This window comes from Pavona decussata, unplaced genomic scaffold (assembly GCF_977016875.1).
Source record: "Pavona decussata unplaced genomic scaffold, jaPavDecu1.1 SCAFFOLD_168, whole genome shotgun sequence".
NCBI lineage: Eukaryota > Metazoa > Cnidaria > Anthozoa > Scleractinia > Agariciidae > Pavona > Pavona decussata.
This window is the reverse complement of record NW_028145579.1, coordinates 695,558-715,000: the sequence shown is the minus strand read 5'-3', so window position 1 is coordinate 715,000 and position 19,443 is coordinate 695,558. Positions and strand designations below refer to the sequence as shown.

Here is a 19,443-nt window from a genome sequence, read left to right as displayed (position 1 = left end):
ACAGCCAGTAGTAAATTACGGTAAACATTCCACATAGTCGATATCAAGAAAGGGGAGTGTACTGCAGTCACAAAAGAAACTGAAGGAAATTGAAATTAAAAACAACAGCAACAACAACAACAACCTTTATTTCCTCATAATTAATTAGAAAGATTGTTGTGGTAAAATTTCGTTTAATTTATGTTGAATAATTTTGCGGTAGCGATTGAGGATGGAGGCCAAGCTAACCATCCGATTTTCTAGTTGACCTCCATATAACGTAATGATGTTTAGATATTAATGACAGAGAGATGGAGCATTAACACTCCGATCAGCTTCAACATTAATTTTCTCATTGAAAGTAGTAGTATTCAAAAGTAGTATTCAAAAACCGGAGAACAAAAACAAAGTGTAAACAATACTGGTAGCCTGGGCTTATTACAAAGCAAGGCAAAATATAAATCTTCAATATTTGAAACACTTTTCTCTGGTATTCATTTGTAATACTATGCTTTCCTTCTTGTTTTCTGCATTAAAACGCTATGCAATTAGTACCATGAAACGCAATGGAAAACGAAAATAACCTAGGCGGAGAAACGTAGGTTTCTCTTTTATTTGTTTGACCTCCAGGATGCCGGTTATGTTTTGGGTCCATTGTTCTCAAAAAGAAAGCGAAATTTCTAAGCAAAGGCTAGGCTGCGGGCAGTATCTTTTTTTTCGCTCAAGAATTTTTACTGAAGTACGAAGAACACTCCAGCGAATGCAAAAATTGCCTGTCGCGTGGAAACGCGACGCGCAGCTGGGGAGCCTCTCCAACGGCACATACACGCAACAGGCGATGTTCTCGCGCGCTCGCGCGTCCTTCTAGTACGACTGCCCTAAAGCGGGACTCCTTGAAAGTCAACTGCCGAGCAGAAACATGAAGCGTGGATGAGAAGGCGAGGTGTGGCTTCTCGTTCGACTACTCGTAGTCGAACAAAAAGAACAAGCTAGCTGGATACAAGCTCGAACAAGCTATAAGGGGGGGGGGGGGGGGGCGGACCTGCACCTTTTACAACCTCTTACATGGTTGGTCGAGAGGACAAAAGTAAGAACAACAGAACAATGCTCCCAGCCTAAAAAACAATGCAGCTGCAGGTTATAAGGGTCCAGTAAAAATAAAGCTTTTCAAAGATACAGCCGGTCTATCGGCCACAAGAGCCTATCTATTCTCTTACAGCTAAATAAATAATCATGCCCTCGTCATCTGCTGCAGAGCGGTAGCCGTCTGTAAAACAACATATACGCCTGGCTCTTGAGCACTCTAGTCTCTGGCACTGAGCTAACGCTAGAATCACTAACGTGAAACCACTGGCCATCTGATGCAGGCTCGTGACGACATCTGGAATTACGCTGCTTCGCCTCTGTCTTTCCGGTCCACATGTTCGTGATGAAATCTGTCAATTCACTCATGTTGGTGACCCTGTCATAAAGACCCTTCACTGGCGGCTCGCTGACCTTCACGTAAGCTGTGTAGTGGCCACTGTTCATGTTGCCGCTGTGTTGAACGACACCATAGAGTGAATACAGCACTTGTCCTTCTGAATCGGCGCGAGTCTGGGAAGAAATAAAGAATCATAGTAAAACACATCGCGAAGCAGTTTCCGTTCAGTGAGTAGTCGATCAGTCAGTCAGTCAGTCAGTCAGTCAGTCAGTCAGTCAGTCAGTCAGTCAGTCAATCAATCATCAATCAATCAATCGGTCGGTCGGTCGATTGGTCGGTCGGTCGGTTGGTGGGTCGGTCATTCAGTCCGTCAGTCAGGCAGGCAGGCAATATAGTAGTAGATCAGTCAATCAATCACTGCAGTCAGTCAGTCGCGCGATCAGTCAGACAGGCAGTCAATCAATCAATCAATCAATTCCTGAAGTCAGTCAATCAAACGATTTCAACTTCGTGTCAATCAGTCTCCATAGGCAAAGGTTCACCATTAAAGAGCTCAACGAAAAAAGATCTTATCACTCACGCTCCAATTGAGGGAAATACGATAACTGAAATCTCTCCAGCTAGGCTTACAATCCAGCTACATTATATTTTAAGTAAGCGTAACGACCTAAAACTTGGAGAAGTTTGTATTCCTTGTAAATCTTGTTTCCACGTAAATATTTTTCCTCTACAGTCAACTCTCGCCTTGCGGACACCTCGCTATTACGGACACCCCGATAATACGGACAACAGCTAAATCTCCTGCATGAATAAACTACAGACGTGTGGCTGAAATAAATTCCCGCTATTGCGGACTCTCGCTATTAAGGACACTAACTCACGGTCCCGAGGGCGTCCGCAATAAGGGGAGTTGACTGTATATCTTTTCATTACCCGTCTTGTATTACCTAAGCAATTAATTATAACCTGTAACATTTCTAACGAGAAAGCTTACTAGTGTAAGCCTTGTGGTTTCTTTTTAGGCTTCGTCACCACTTTTTTTTTCTGTGCCCGTGTGTAACAGTGTCATGGTTTTTTTTTCTGTTTGTATTTTGTATTTGTGGGGTGAGTAAATTTTGATTGATTGATTGATTGACTGACTGACTGACTGACTGACTGATTGACTGATTGATTGACCGATTGATTGTGATTGATTGATTGATTGATTGATTGATTGATTGATTGATTGATTGATTGATTGATTGATTGATTGATTGAGGGTGGATGGGTGGCCCAGCAGCAGAGCGATGAGCGTATTATGTTTGGCATCATAGTACAAACCCGTCCGTTGTTTTGATGATGTCGACACCTTCAACATTCGAGACCATCCTCGCACTACATTTATGACGACTAAACGAGTCCCTCACCAAACGAGGATCGGTATGTCACTGGTTTCACTCACCCTTCCACTTCTGCTGCAAAACGGCGCCAGGTTAAGTTCCAGAGGGAAGTCCACGTGTTTGGTGAGTTTTCGAAGAGTGAAGCGCGCCTGCTGGAAGCGCTTCAGATGAAGAGTGAGTACAGGAGGAGCAAGAGATATCAGCAGCTGTTTGGTGGCAACTGTGTAGACGATCTGCTCTTTAGATTCCTTGCTCTTTGCAGCCTTGGCGCCTTTACATTCGTCTGAATCGAAAAAGATTAGAGAAAACCAAGAGAACTGCTATTCATGGACAACAAGTAGATTAAGGAGGCTCTGTCATTTGTAATTTAAGTATCTGTTTAAGTCTGTGATTTTCTTTTAAGAATTCGATAAAACATCCTTGTACTACAATTTAATATCAATCTTACTTTGTTAATTAGGAGGCTAAGTAGTGTGTAGCTTATACTTGAACTTTTAACGATGCTTTACCTTTCATTATAGTGTCACCAATTTGTGTCTTGACGCCAGAATGACTGACACTCAAATTCAGTTACTTACTTACTTTTACTTACCTCCTTGGAGGGGATAAGACAGAAAGGAGGAAACAGAAAAAAAGCGATCCACGATCTAAAAGGCATTTCGTTCTTCACACTTTTTAAATAAGATCTTCCTCTTGATTTTTCCATTTTCCATTTTTCCAGGGAGGAGAAGAAGGAGGGGGGGGGGGGGGTGGGGTGGGGAAGGGGAGTAATGAGAGCGTAAGGACGAAATCGTTCAACAGACTCCATAACTGATTTAACTCCTTTCGCTCCAAAAAAGCATGGCTCCTAAGTCAATCGACTACTTCCTGTCCTACTAGACTGGGCTGACATAATTCCCTTTCCCTTATAAGCCCACCTACATTTAAACTCTATTTCCTGTCCTTTCCTGTCTCGAACATGGTCCGAACGTTCTAAGTGCCAAAAAGAATTATGGCTACTGGTGCGAGAAGGGGCGTTTGTGGAGACAGCGGGAGTGTGGGTGCAATATTTCGCATTTCGTGTTGTTTTGTTTGTTTGTTTGTTTGTTTGTTTGTTTAATCTAATTTCTTCCTTCCAAACTAGCGCAACCAACTTGTCACGCTGCAGTCCTTTTCATAATTTTTTTTTGCCCTTTTCATAATATTACCAGAAGACAAAGAGTTCACTCACCTTCATCGCTATCATCCTCCTCGTCACCACTGTTTCTCTCCCTCTCAGTCGCGTTGGATGTATTCAAACGCCGCACCTTCCTGCTACACTCCTCACAAGCAAACTTATTGCTACCATCCAACAACTCAGAGGCGCAAAACTGGCTTAAACAGGACATGACAGAGCACTCCCCAGGGGAGGGGTGATAGGCAGGCTGTAGTGTTAGGGTCTTGTTGGCTCCCGAATCATGTTCATGTTCATGTTCATCCTCAGAATCGGTTTCACTCTCTTCAGGAATTCCTTCACTCTTTATTGTTGCATTCCCTGTTTCTTGTGTTTCATTTCCTGAAGAAGAATCGGTGCAAGGTTCTTGATTTTCTGTAATTTCTATTCCTTGTTCAAGATATTCGTCATTTTTCACAAGCTCTGCTTCGGGTTGGTTCGTTTGTGATTTGATTGCATCCCCTTCCACTCCGTTTAAAGAACCCTCTGTGGTGGCGATACTGGTGGAAGAGTCTTTCTCGTTTACAGACGCAGTTTCAGAGTTACCTCCAGGTAGGCTTTCCGTTGGAACAAGACTTTCATCCTCTCTCCTTTCAAACACAACAGTGCCGTCTTTCAAACTATTTTTCGCACAATTCGATGACGACAAATCACCACCTCTCGAATCAAATGTACAATCCAACGATGAGTTTTTGGAAACGCCTTCCCTTTGAAAATCATTGTCCTCTTTTTCCAAACTAGCGTTTAAAGTCAGGTTTACGATTCCTTCAACAATTTTATCTTTGCGCGACAAAACACTTTCATCACTTTCAATGACTTCTTTCAATTCCGGTTCATCGTGAGAATGCTGGTCTTCCTTTTCTGCCTTAGAATCACTAGTCACTGTCGATGAAAGCCGATTAACATGGTGACTCGGGCAGGGTTCGTTCTCATCTAGGTCTTCTGTATTTCTTTGCACATTGTCTGAATTACACTTCGACGAAATGATTTCGTTGCTTCCACTATTTGAAATGTCCATCGATGAAACTGCGTTTTCGTCATCAAGAGATTCTCCTTCGCATTCTTGATTGTTTGTTTCTAAATTACTAGCCTTGAAAACCTCTTCCATCTCTCGCGACTGTTGCGAGCTGCTCTTCTCATCTTCCACACAAGCATCATTATCAGGCATCTCTTCAGATCCCTTATCACTAGCATCAATCGGTAACTCTGTTGCACTGTTTTTGTCGATCGCAACTCCTTCGTTTAGCTTGTGCTCTTGTTCATTATCACTGGCATCCAAATCAGACACGTTCATCTTGTCGAGTTCATCGTCTTCCCCTTTTGCATCTTTCTCCTTTTCTTCATCTTGTCCTTCTTCTTCTTCATCATCATCATCCTTGTTTGATTTCTTGTTATCCACTGCTTCGTGAGCAGTTTTACCTTTTGCTCCCTTTCCATGGCCTTTGCCCTTTTTCCCTTTCTTCTACAAAGAAATTAACCACTGTTAATTATCAATTCAAAAACTCATTAATAATTCATATTCCAATTGACCTATCAAATGGTTGATAAAACATCACGTGCGGTGGTTTTAAAACCCGATAAAACCTCCTCTTATTAGTATGAGGTGTTTAATGTTTTTCTTGTATGCTAATCAGTCCAACGTTCACAAAAGCATGAACTCTCTTGACACACGCTTTTCCAGAAATGTTTTGAAGCCGTTCAAAAAATCTATCAGGACGTGTTTTATCGGGATTTAGCTCGTTTTTTAAACATAACGTACAAAAGAAGAAGGGAAGGAAGGTAGGAAGGAAGGAAGGAAGGAAGGAAGGAAGGAAGGAAGGAAGGGAGGAAGGAAGGAAGGAAGATTACAACTCCGTATCAGGAGTGATTTACCATACACGAGGTAGTGTGTTTCATCCGATTTCCAACACTGAAAAGTGGATTGAAAAACACAAAAGCGCAGCCGAGTCTTTTTTTTTTTTTTTTCTTTTAAAGCAAATTCGAGGTGTTTCGAAATCGGATGAATCACTCTATCGAGCATCTGATATAGCTGCTCAAACCAATTATAATAATTCTGTGAAATATTCAAGGTAGAAGTTCACCAAATCTTATGATAATTGAGATACATTACCAAACCTCCTTCGCCGAAGTGATTTCCGATTTTGTCCTCATGAATGACTAAATCACTTTGGCAAGAATTCAATCAAACTTGAACTTGGATCAAAGACTAATTTCAAATCTATACGCTAGGATTTTGGAGAAATTTCAAAAAACTATTAAAATTTACGGGAAGCTTCCTAGTACAAACCTACCCGTGTTGATGTGTGCACTTCGACTAGCAATCTTTCAATTCCAATTAGAGAGGTGATCTCCGCGATAGTATTCATAACATACCCTATCAGCTCTTTTGGCCGATTTCAGCTGATGTTTACTCGGATGCTTTCCCTTGCCGTCTGTTTCAGACTCTGCGTCCCCGCTTTTGAGATTTTCCGACTCATCGTTGTTTTTAGCCGGAGACCTGGGTGATTTTGGATTCTGTTTTCCGCCAGTGAAAACTTTGAAGTTCCACGATTCCTGCATGATAAAGTAAGATTCGTTCAAAGGAGCTTTCAGGGGGTTATCTTTCGGGAATGATTTGTTTTCGCGGAGATGGGGTGTGATGCTAGGCTTGACAAAGATTGGTAGTGAAACTAGCTTGGACCAGTATAAAACACTAAGCTCAATCGATTGAAAGCCAGCTCGTAAGTCGTGCGAACCCGCGAGGTTCTCGGGAGGGAACCTCTGGAGTGAGCAACAAAGTGGAAAGTGAGATTGTCGCACACATCCTGCGTGGATGTGAAGCTCGCGCGTGAGAATCCACGCTTGTAACACTTCGCGCCTCGCGAGGTCATGATCACTCTTTTGGCCATCCGCGTGTCCCTGCCGTGAATCTCAAGAGAAAAAAAAAACCGACGGTTTTGCAGTCTACCAGCCAAAAAATGGTTCACCCCCAACAGCCCATAGACTTATTTTCGGGACGGTTTATTTGCTTCTGAGGTTTGAGGGGGCTATTTTTTGGGTAAGACAATTTTCGGAATTTTACAGTAATTAATGAAATGAGAGAGTATCGTATTGCCAACTGCTAATACAAGATTCCGGCTGTTTAGCCTAAACACTCCCCAAATCGGTACGAGATAAAAGGAGTAAGCAACAAACTGCCATATTGGTACTGGAAAGTTAACAACAATGACAATCTTGATCCTGTACAGCTACCTGCCTCAATGAGCTAGCACTGGTATGAGATTCTTGACTGGCACAGAGCGGTTTCAATTGATTAACGAAAGTAATTTCGCGTTTCCTTTGGTTGTACTCCACTGCGCTCTGTAATTTGAAAGTAAAACTCGCGCCACGTTCTGAACCAATGAGAAGCAAAACCAAAACCAATCGTGTCCTTCTCGCTCGCGTTTACCTGCACTTTACGCCGATTACATACATTTTCTTCGCGTTCTGATTGGTTCATTGCGCTTCTTGCGTTTGTTGTGATTGGACAGCGTAATAATGTTCGTTTTGCGACACTTAGTTGAAAACAGCTCTAATGTAAATGAACAGAGTCACAAGAAATAACTCGTGCAAGTGTAAATGCCACATTTCAGTCCTGTAAACACCTTTTTTTATGCAACAGTGTTTCTTTGATCGACAGATGCTTAAGTGACTGATAAGTGATAGTTATTAAGACGGTACTCATACCTGCTGTGGTGCTGTTAGTGGTAAAGACAAATCCAGGAATGTTTCCTCTACTTTGAATTCCTGTAACAGAAAATTACAATTACTGACCCGGAAGGAGATATAGATTTAAACTCAACTTTAGTTAGAACACTCGCCGTTCTTGTAATGGCAACTGATTTCAATACCAAAAATTCCCATTTGGCTCCGAGCCTTAGAGAAAATAAAACGAGAGAAACCACTTCGAGGTTCATGGATGAATAGTACATTCCTCTAAGCCATGGAACTAAGTTAGAAATGTAATAAAAAAAAGGCCAAAAAAGCCTGGTAACTAACCTGCTGGCACTGACGGCATATCACAATGCTCACGAATCTGCCGGCAAACACGCTGTCAATCAGCGGTGCCTCAACGCAAGCACCATACTCTGGATAAAGACAAATGCAATAACAATTCAATTGATCATTCAGTTGACGCCCTTGCCAATCCAAATGTGGGAAACCGGATGGCCGAGTCTCGATGGATTAATTTTGTTATTTAACTTTAGGTGACATATGAAAAAATTTGCCTGTCGTCACTCCAGGCAGCAATTCAGTGGGACATTTAGTGGGCGTTCGTGAATGCTCCAGATCTAGATGTGGTTGCAATTTCCCAGACTAGACTGACTCTGGATTGTCGTAGAAGATGAAACCATTTTCTCCCGTCAAACCTCCGAAATCAAAAGACGCTTTGAACAGTTACCGACAGAGAAGACGAACACTACAAAGCAATTTTTAATAGGGCAAAACGGGGACTGTTTGGGTTGAACCGTACCACAAAGATATCCTTCTTCCAAATTTGATGACTTTTTCTGTTTTTAACGGCAGCGGAGCCGATACTGTTATTTTGATGAAGTACGAATAAAATCAATTTTTCGTCTCCTCGTGGTAAACTGTGCATCTGTTATTATAGTCTACATTATGTCAGAATAAAAACATGACTGTGTTGAAGAAGCTCGGCCACAAAGAAGTGCGGATGAATTTCACATTATGCCCAGCTTCCTGTACAGGTTTTACGACGAAGGAAAATAATACAGCTTGAAATGCAAAATTCCAAATCATGTTAATCATATGATGCATCAGAGAATTATCTTTGAGCCCATGAATTTCCCACTGAGCCCCCCCATCATTTGTGTCCTTAGTGCCAGCGGCACACATTCACAACAGAGTTACTTTTATGTAAAAAGCACCCAAACATTACAGTATGAGAGGCTTCACCTTTCACTTGCGCTCGTTTGTTGTCGTCAAGCATCTTGGAGTCGTCTTCACTACACACACCGAAACTTTTCAGGATAGCTCTCTTAACTCGCTAACAAATCAAAGCAAGAAAAACCATTACTGTTCTCCCCTTGGTATCGTTTCAAAATGCAACAGAAACCAAACGGTAGTTTATTTGACGCCTAGTAAATTGACTTTAAGGTGACAATTCACGTACGTCAACCAGAGTTCTAAGTTCTAGAACTGTTTCCCAACACTCGGCAAATCCAACTGACTTAAACAGAATTGTGGTCTCATTCACTCAGATGCCTTTCAGAGAATCACGCCATGCCGACCACATGCTTGCACTGAGTGTGGTCACAGCCAGAATTCGTGATAAAGTGCGGGTTCTTTTATGACCTACAATTGAAAACGGGACCGCCATTTCCACGTCGCCATCCGAGCTACGTGAAATTCTAACCATTTGCAGATGTTAAAACAAAGGCAGCACTTTCGAGTTGGGCTCGGCCGGGTTTTCGAGCCCGCGCGACCTCCCGCTCAGCAGTTCGGTGCTCTACCTATTGAGTCAATATTCTTCATGTATGTTGTACACTGGAAATCACTTAGCCTACGGTTAAAATCACAGTGCGGCTACTGTGTTAAAGTTAAAGTAGCACTTCAGATGAATTACCTTAAGCTCTTCAATCTGAATGGAGTCCAACAAATAACGCAGTAATTCTTGGCTGTCTTGCTGTCTGTATCCCCTGAATCTTGTAGCCCTTAATAGGAACAAACGTATACTCACATCAGTTTTGTGATAATAGGACGTTTGCAGCAAATAACAAGGTGGCAGACCTGAGACCGTAAACAAGATTTTTCTTTCCTTCAAATTACTGGTAACCGAAAGTTCAGGTGAAATCCCCCATTTGAATTTCATTGGGAAAAAACAAAACAACAACAAAACAATTTCTTTTGGCTACATTTCAAGGGGTAAAGAAAAATATGAAAGGTATTCAATTATCAGCAGTTTAAGAAATATTACCATACTTTTTGCAAATCTCTCCGAACAGTTGCTTTGGGTTTAAAGTACTACCAGATGAGCTTCTGAAATCTTGCAACAATTTCCACAGTGCCTTGGTGACTGGCCCAGGCCCGTCCTGAATGGTCACGTCAAGTGCAGGCTGTGAAGAACAAAAAAATGTGTCTGCTGTTAATTTTCAAATGCTCGATTTAACAACTTTCCGTAAAATTGGTTAATTATTAATATCTTGGACAATAGAGAACATCACGCATTCATTCAAACCATCCGTTATTCCGTTAGCAACAGGGATGTTATCTCGCTAGCATGAACCAATCAGAATTTACCGGTAGTCACATCAGGAATGCACAAATGGCGAGACAGGTTTACGTGCTGAGTGCCAATCAATACTGTTTCTCGACAGACGACAGGAGTAAGGGTAGAATCTGACCTTTGCAGTGTGTACAGTATCTGACAAGTGATCGTGTATTACATGTAAAGCACTCATTTCCAAGAGAAGTAGGAGAAACCTGTGATCAGGTTGCCATTTATTACAGAAACACCTCTTCCTTGACATCAGAATCTTTTATACGTGTAAAAGCTGTGGATTGTGTGGACCTAATGGTCAGAAGATGATGTCTGTTCATGATGGCTATCGAAACATCAGCCACCAAAGAACAATCTTTTCTGCAATTCTGGATTACAATAGACTCTTGTCACTCGCCGGCCATGTTGAGTTTCGGGTGGAATAAAAAGCTTTGTTTCCGCACAGCAAGCCTTGGCCAGATGCGCATTCAGTGCGAGGCTTGCCGTGCAAAAACAAAGCTTTTTATTCTCCTGAGACTCAACATGGCCGCCGTGTGATAAAGGCCTATGGAGACACTTGCTCAATCAAACTGACCAATCATAAGCGTGTCTTTGTTCAGCCACCTGAGTAGGCCAAGAAACTAAGTTCCTGTCATTAGTGCACTCAATCATTATACTCACCACATCTTTGTTTGTAGGTGATAAACGTTGGGAAAAGCCTTCTTGTGCAGCACACGATGCTGCAACATGGAGCAGCTCTGTCTGACACAAGTTCTAGAACAAAAGGAGGTATGAACATTAAACTGCAACAAAACAGTATATCTTTTATTTTTGTTGTTTTATTTGGACACATGCATATAAGAGTTCAAAAAAGTTGTATTTTTTTCGTTGGTCTGTCATATGCATGATTGGCGCGGTCTTTGAATGAAAGGTCTGGAGCGAGTGTATTAAACAGAGAGGGCGACTGGGGAGAGATGCTTTTTTTTCTCACCTCACATGCATGTGAGGCTCATAAACTGTGTGTGTGAGGATCCACGCTCTTGTGCAAGGTAAGGTGCCAGTAATATGTGCCCAGGATAAAGGCCTTCTTTTAATTAGTATCAGTTAAAGACTGAACTATTCAGCAGAATCTGGAAGCATCAGTTGTGACCTTATGTAATGTTTAAAACACGAGTAGCAGTGTTTCATTAGGATTTAAAACCAGGAGGTGCAGCCGAGTGGTTTTAGATCCGATAAAACATTCCTGTCAAGAGAGTTCATAACAATGATGCTTTTGTGACATTGGAAATTAGCATACTAGAAAAACATTAAACACCGCATACTAATAAGGAGAAGGTTTTATCTGATATAAAACCACTGCACATGATCTTTTATCGGCCATTTGATAGGTCAATGGGCTTGAAAATTAGCCTTACTAGCCTCGTCAGCATGTGCAAAATTCAAAAGAATTTTTACTCTGAAATGAGGTTAGTAGGGCTAATTAACATATATTGAAAAGAATAACAAATCAGCCGCCATTTATGAAAAAGGTCTATACAGGTGAGTGAAATAAAAAAAAAATGCTGTAGTATGACCTGAACTGCTTGATACATGTACATGCTTCATTAGAAAGTAATTTACATACAGTTTTACAAAATAGAAAAAGAAAGAGAGAATAGATAAACGTCATCATCACACAACTGACTGAATGAGGTCGGTGTGGAGGGATGTCTCAGTTAGTAACATAGAACTCACTGCAGAAGCATTAGCAGGCTGGAACGTGGCTGCACAACTCTTCTAGAAAAATGTATAGTGTGAAACCCACTGCTACTTGTCATAACCATGCTACACTGTACCTTGAAGAAGTTTGCAGTGTTCAGACTGTATCAAAGGACTTAATTGGGCCAAACAGTTTCTTGTCCAGTGATCATACTGACATGTGTACTGTAATATGTAATATCTAGTGTTAAACAATCAATACACATTCATTAATATTCTCACCTGCATGACAGCATTGAAGAAACAAGTGTTACCAAGATTTGTCAGACCCTGTAAATATCAAAGGCGGAACAGTTTTTCATTCAGATGCAACAGAAAGTCAGGAGCACTGAGGTACAGCAATCAGTTGGCTAAAACAAATAGTGCACATCATCTACAAACTAAATATCTTAAACCTGGAAAGAGGCATGAAGAGTCACACGATATTGGTGAGAGCATGGACTGCAAGAAATCTCTTTCCCCTCTTACTTTAGCTATCACTTGTTTCAATTTCATTTGTAACTGAATTGTACATTTTAGTTGACATGAAGGATATGAGGCAAATTAAGAATGACAGCTTGCAGTGTGACAGTATAATGTGAGAATGTAGTAGCATGGCTGTCTATCATGGCTGGGAACTACAATGACAATGACTGGAAACTCAGAGTTTGAATTAAGAAGGACCAAAGGACAGCAAGCCAGGGAGATCTTTAGCTTACAATGTATAACCATGCAGTTACTTTCCTAGTGAAGCCAACTTCTCCAAAGCCTAATGACAGTTCTTGCTTTAATCCTTTAAGCCCCAGCAGTAACCAGCATCTAATGTCTTCACTGAATAATACATCATTCTCATTTATAATTATTCACCAGGCTAAAAATATTCCATTACATTTATTTCCATATTTGCGCATATGCCACATATTGACATTTAAATCCTAACAGTATGCAGGATGTTTGTCCCATGAACCTAGTTTAATGGCTTTAGCTCCCACGAGTCTCCTCTAGCTCACTGGTAGAGCATCCGAACTAGTTATCGGAAGGCCATAGGTTCCACTCCTGATAGGAGCACTCGGATTTCCTTTTTTTTGAGTATGCCTGTGTCATTACTGAATAAGTGACACATCCTTCTCATCTAATGTCTCCTTACAAAGTCATTACCTGATCAGACATGTACAGTGTACGGTGATGAGAATGAAGGACATGATCAACAAACTTAAGACAAAACATGTCTTGGTGATTGAGCAAATTTACCCAACTAGTACAATAAAAAATTATATCGAGAGCAGTGGGGAGAATATGCATGTTGATATTGGGGCTTAAAAGATGAAGGTTGGGGGTGGAGGGGGTGGAGTGGGCACAATGAAAGTACAATTTCAGCCCTTTCAAGGGTGGCTGGGTGGGTGGTTGTTTGGGGAATTAGGTCATGGTACCTTGATTCTGCTCCTTATTTCACTGTTATTCTTCAAGTCATCCTTCTTTGGTTTATCAGTAGGTGGCTTGTTGGGACTTGACAAAGACACCTCCAGCTCTATCATAACAAATCAAATACAAAATAATGAGCCTGTGAACAGACTTCCAAGTGAGGTATCGTCCTGGCGAAAAGAAAAATCAGCGAGGGAGCAAGACGACATCAGTCTGTGACCAAGAAAGAAAGGGAAGGAGCCTGTGGACATTCTTTTGATGCCTCCCTTTCTTTATCGCCCCCAGACCACACTCTGCTCACTCCACTTGCTGATTTTTCTTTTCACTCTTTAGTTGACTCGGGAGCCTGCTCGCAGGCTATGAGAATTACATTAAGAGAACTAAACACAACTAACACTCAACTAAAACAAAAACTGACTCTGAACCACCAATGTTATATAATGATGAGTTCCTACTGGCAAACTAGTAAGAACATAAATGCATTTTTTTCTGTTGAAAAACAAGAGGCAACAACAAAGGGCACATTTGTACAAGTTTATTGGGCTTTGAATTTTAACCTCTTTTCTCTACTAGCTGACACCACAAAATTAACGCCTTGCAATAGTATTAGCCCACAAAACGTATTAAGTTTACAAGAATTTGGGGCATCCAAAGATCAATTTTAACTAGCAATGATATATAACTATATCCACCACAGTGGATGGAATCAGAAATTTATGCAAGTGATGAGCAGTAAGGTTTTGAGTACAAAATTACCTGGTGGAGGGCTCAAGTTCATTGCCTTCAACATCAGTTTAATGCAGTTATGGACAGTTGAGTCCTGTTCAACTGATACTTCATCATCGCATGCATAACACCTGATATGACAAAACACAGGTCTATCAGGCCCCGTTTGCGTAGAGAAGAGTTGTCCTGTGTAGATGAGTCACTCGCCTACCCGAGCTACATTTACCCTTGGCAATCCAACTTTTCCTACATTTCCTTACAAAACTTGGCGAACTGTTTACATGAGAAACAAAAAGTTGGCTCGGCTGGAAGGGTGACCTGCCTAGCCGGGTCACCCTTTTTCGATGGTAGGGTCACCCTCCTAGCCGGGCCAACTTTTCTCCATATGAACACTTTCGCTCGCCTAGCTGGGTCAACTCCGTCAAGGCGAGACAATCAGAGCATGCGCAAGCACTGTTGGTTTGGGCAAAGGGGTCAATTTTTTTTCTCATATAAACGCTCGCTGAAGTTCACCCGGCTGGGAGGGTGACCCTCTTTCCCAGGAAAACTTTTCTCTATATAAATGGGGCCTCAGTATGGAACAGGGGTGGCATAGGATCATTCTCTCAGCTCATGTAAAGATTCTGATCCCTGGCTACAGTTACTGTTTCTCCTTTACAGTTAATGTTTCTATTCCCTCAGTCCATAAACTGGGTTTGCTCTTATTAGAAATTGGCAAGCTTGTGAGGCCACCTTAAGAGATTTTAGAGGGTCTTTTTTCATGGGACCGAATGGGAACAAAATATTTCGGCCTCTAGTACGGAATATAGGGATAATTTATACTGTTATTATTGAGGGCGTAAAATGAAAATTATTTTGAGATATGGCCACAAACTTTTTATAAGTTGAGTGCAGATTAAATTTGTTACATGTAGTGTTTTTGATTTGTAGGGCATAACAATAATATATAACCATGTTCCCAATGTCAAAATAAATGTGGTCTGCAGATTTCACCAGGGAAGGCTACATTCTCGTTACAATGAGATTTAACAATTATTGTCAAATCTCATTGTAACAGGAATGTAGCCTTCCCGGATGAAATCTGTAGACCACAATTATAATATTATTGACACACTTAGAACTCAGTTCAAATTTAATTTTAATTATTATTTTATTTGCAGTAATCCCATAATGCCACCCTCTACAATGAATCCTGCATACATCACTGAACTGTTCCTAGCCTTGAAGGTCAGTGCCTCAAAAAGCAAGACTGTACAGACTGTACAGTATTAAATCTACCTACATTAATTTTCAAAGCCACTGTATGAAGAAATACTATCATCTAGGGGCTGCCATTTTGGCAAGTGGGACTGCAGGTAATCTTAACAACTTAGCTATTACCACAAAAGCATTCTTGATGACTCAAAAATAGTTTTCAATTGGTGGTTACTCTACCTGTGGTTTAGTCTTTAATACTGTTTACAACTTAATATTAACAAGCCCCCACGTGAAAAGCTAGACTAGCCTACAGGTCACAAACTACAAACAGTTTTTTTTGTCTGGCCTAATGCATTTCTCCAACAGATTGCCAAAACCCAGTTAGCTCCCAGTACATGTATCATGGATCCAATGAGGCAGAGACAAAGTACTTTCCTATGTAAAGGACAAAAAATAATATTATTCAGAAATTTCTATTATAAAGGCCACTGTTCTGAAACTACTCGACCTAGTTGCATGTCCAAAATGCTTGAAAGTATAATTATATAGTTTCAAGTCTATTGAACTGAAATTATTGTTCAGTATTATTATCACTATGATTCACTCAAGGCATGTATATTTCACCTCTTAATGCCTTACTTCTACTCATGGCAATCTCATATCCTAATATTTTTCCTGAAGACTTGTTCTCTCATCTAAAGGTCCCTCCTTTCACATTGTGTAGAAGAACAATGTCTCTAGTACAGACCATACAAATTTAGGTCACGACAGTTGCCAAGTAACACTTACCATACAACCCAGTTTTGAAGATGAACAACAATGCTGTGAGAAGGATTCAACTTGTTATGCGACAAAGCATGTTTCTCTTCACTACTCCTGTCACATCCCTGGATGCAGAAAAATAATTTCTAATGATTGTCCAGTCAACTCTCTCTAAGGGAGACTCCCTCAGGACCACCTCTATACATGTATACCTGTGTTTGAGACATTAACTGCACTAAAGGAAGTTTATTTACAGAGACAAGTGAAATTTGTTGGTGATGAGTCAACATGCCAGTGTTCACCTAAGAGAGGTGTATGAAGGTGGGTAGGTATAGCTGCACTCAAGCTTTTAAAAGTGGTCCACGTGGCCAGGGTATAACATGGTTTCTGTAGCATTGCAGCTCCCACCGGGATAGGATGCTTGTTAATTACATGTATAGGGTTACCCCCAGCAGTACAGTGCAGCTCAAAACTATTGGTTTATTAGCACGCAGAAAAAACCTTGTCTTTGCTGATCTTGACTTCTGCAAATTCAACATGGTGGGGAAAAAACCAAAACCATGGCAAAGACAAATTAAGGACGGTGCCTACTATTGTTACTGCGCATACGTTCTGCGCATCTCGAGATACTCGGGTTTCCTATGGGTGCTGCCTACTAATACAGGGATAATTTTGCGTGGTTTAAAACTATACGGAGAAAGCAGAACTTAGCAAATGCTTTTGGTATCTCAAAAGAAAATTAGGGGTAACCATGCATTTTTCAGAGATAATTAAGCTTGAATTTAGGAAAAAATCCCGTACATTGCTTTATATTTTGGCGCTTTTTAGAGATATTATTGCTTAATTATCTCTGAAAAATGCGTGGTTACCCCAAATTTTCTTTTTGGATTCCAAGAGGCCTTGCTAAGATCTGTTTTTCCCGCATAGTCATAAGCCGCACAAAAATACTTCGGTATTAGTAGGCACCGTCCTTAAAGCAACCAGAAACCAAATGTGCATGGACTAGAAGCCACAAAGCCTTGGTAAATATACAATAGGGCAAGCTTCAAACCAATATTTGTACTTTCACAAGTTATTAATATAAAGAAATTTGAAGTTGACAATCAGTCATGTTTGTGATAATCAACTTGCGATTTAATATTTAATTAATTTATTTATAGTAAGAAAATTATGAATAAAAATTATAGTTTTGATACCTGTTGAGCACAAAAAAGGCAAATGCAGACACCCAGCCCCTCAGAAGAATCTAGCTCACCACAGTCCTAAAATCACAAAGCAACAACATTTTAAGTGAAGCTGGGTAAGACCCTACTGGATATTTAGTGTGTTCAAGTGATCAGAAAACCAGTTAATTTGAAAGTGCACAAGTTTATACTAACAAGATGCCTGCTACACTGGCATTACGCGTGATGCTGGGGCTGATTCATTTATTCCAACTGTATGCCTCGCTGATTGATAAAACTATCCTTGCTAATGGAATAGTTTGAGTCACGATGATCGCGTTACGTTGTTTCCCTTGTGTTACGCTACTCAGGGTTTCAAGGAAAATTGCGGGAATTCCATTGCGATAACGTAAGCTTCTCAATGACCTCTTTTCAGTCTCGCGTCGTGGTCTAAGACTGTCAAACAAAGCACGATTCCTTCGCCAGGAATTTACCAATTTCCACTCTTTTAAATGTCGGGTGCTTCTTAGAAGTTATTCTTTCGATTCACCGCTTCAAAATGGTGAAATTTCCGTTTGAAAATGGCACACTTGAGTCCAGAACATGTTAACAATATGGCGCCAAATTTAATCTGTTTTTAATAAATAGATCAAATGATGCGTTGACGTCACACAGGTAGGGGTGAGTGGGTCCCCTCCCTCGCAATGTAAGCGACAAGAATGGATTTTGATTGGGCTGCTTCTGTTGAAGACAATCAGAACAATACACCCCGAGTAGGAGAGGGGTGAGTTTAATGAATAAATTAATGTACAGATTTATAGCTACGAGGAAGAAAAAAAAAAAAGAAATCGACCCGTTTTTAGACACAGTATGCCCCTTCAGGGCATCCCGCGTCAAAAAAGAAATTGACCCATTTTTAGACACGGTATGCCCCTTCAGGGCATCCCGCGTAATTACTTAGCATTTACCAAACCAGTGGATACCATTTTCTTGTGCTCTCTGATTGGCTACAAAAACTTCAGATATCATTTGCCATTCACCTCCCAGCGTTACCCTGGATTTCACATGCAAACTTTCTTTTCCCAACAATCATGGTGACTATGGAACATTGTTTAATTCTATCAATGATTTTTACTTGTTGGTGTGGTTTGTTGGAGAAATCACTTCATTGATGAATCTAACACCTGGCATTATCTAGCAAAACGATTAAAAGATTACCGGTATATAAATGTACATGCAAACTTACCACACACTGACCCAGGGTAGTGTGGGGAACTTTGTTTTGTAAGTTTTGGAGCTTGACTGCTTTTGAAATGTGTGGACACTTTTTCATACCTAGAAAATAACAATAATTATAATTATTATTGTTATTTAATACCATTATAACATTTTACATACTTTTATCATATATAATGGCAAACCGATAAGATATGATTCATACAATAATGATTATTATATTACAATCTTTTCGACACCCAGAACACTGTCTTTGTGCACACTCCATGGTGAAAGTCTGCAAGCCCTCAGAATTTCAGAATTATTGTAAACTATTGCCCAGGGTATGCCCAGGAAGCGAGGGGAGGGGTGGATGTTGAAGATTTGAACTGATCGGCGCAGTTTAGTATAACGCGTGTCTTATTTTTCAGAACTTCCACTCGTATTAAAACAACTCTGCAGAAACACTAACAACGTCTTTTACTCAGTTCCCGAGCAGTGTTTTTATAAGTTTCACTTGGTATCGCTTCCGGTTTTACACGGAATCATCTTCAAGTTGTCACGTTATCTGTGGTTTTTAATTGAGAAGAAATAGTAATCATTGAAATCCTTTATAGGCTCTTAAAAACATAAGCCATACCCTTGAAAGACAAATGTAAGTTAAAGCAGTACAATATATTAACAAGAAAATGTTCAATTCACTTTTGGGCGCATGCTTAAGCTTATAAACCACATGCATTCCTTCGATCTAATACGATATTCTTTCATGTAGGCGTGCCGAAAAAAAAAACATAGTCTGCACGGAAGGAATCGGTAACGTATTTTTTTCTCACCTTCATCGACACTTTCATCACCAATCTCATCGTTTCCCTTGGAATTTTTCTTCTTTTTCTGCGAGTTTCGCTTTCCTTTCGCTCCTTTCGCCATTTTGGAACTGGTGAGAATCCGCCAACACACAAACAGTGGGCTCATATCAATTTTGGCCGGGGCAGCCTGGTGACAAGGATGAT

General features: G+C 40.6%; 1 protein-coding gene across 2 annotated transcripts; it reads right to left on the bottom strand.

The window, feature by feature from the left end:
- Positions 1–689: 689 nt before the first annotated feature.
- Positions 690–19,405, bottom strand: LOC146464192 (ubiquitin carboxyl-terminal hydrolase 16-like). 2 transcript variants are annotated; one of them, XM_085130079.1, is made up of 17 exons: positions 19,267–19,405; positions 18,465–18,553; positions 17,252–17,317; positions 16,083–16,180; positions 14,127–14,227; positions 13,379–13,476; positions 12,192–12,239; positions 10,893–10,985; positions 9,935–10,068; positions 9,579–9,666; positions 8,909–8,999; positions 7,991–8,079; positions 7,679–7,738; positions 6,347–6,526; positions 3,992–5,435; positions 2,844–3,064; positions 690–1,575 (listed from the first exon to the last, which is right to left on the bottom strand). In XM_085130079.1, exons 1-17 carry the CDS (start codon positions 19,403–19,405, stop codon positions 1,222–1,224), a joined length of 3,393 nt encoding a protein of 1,130 aa, XP_084986205.1. In that variant the 3' UTR covers positions 690–1,221. The 2 variants fall into 2 exon arrangements, with proteins under 2 accessions (XP_084986205.1, XP_084986206.1); XM_085130080.1 differs by having other exon boundaries at positions 3,992–5,432.
- Positions 19,406–19,443: the final 38 nt, after the last annotated feature.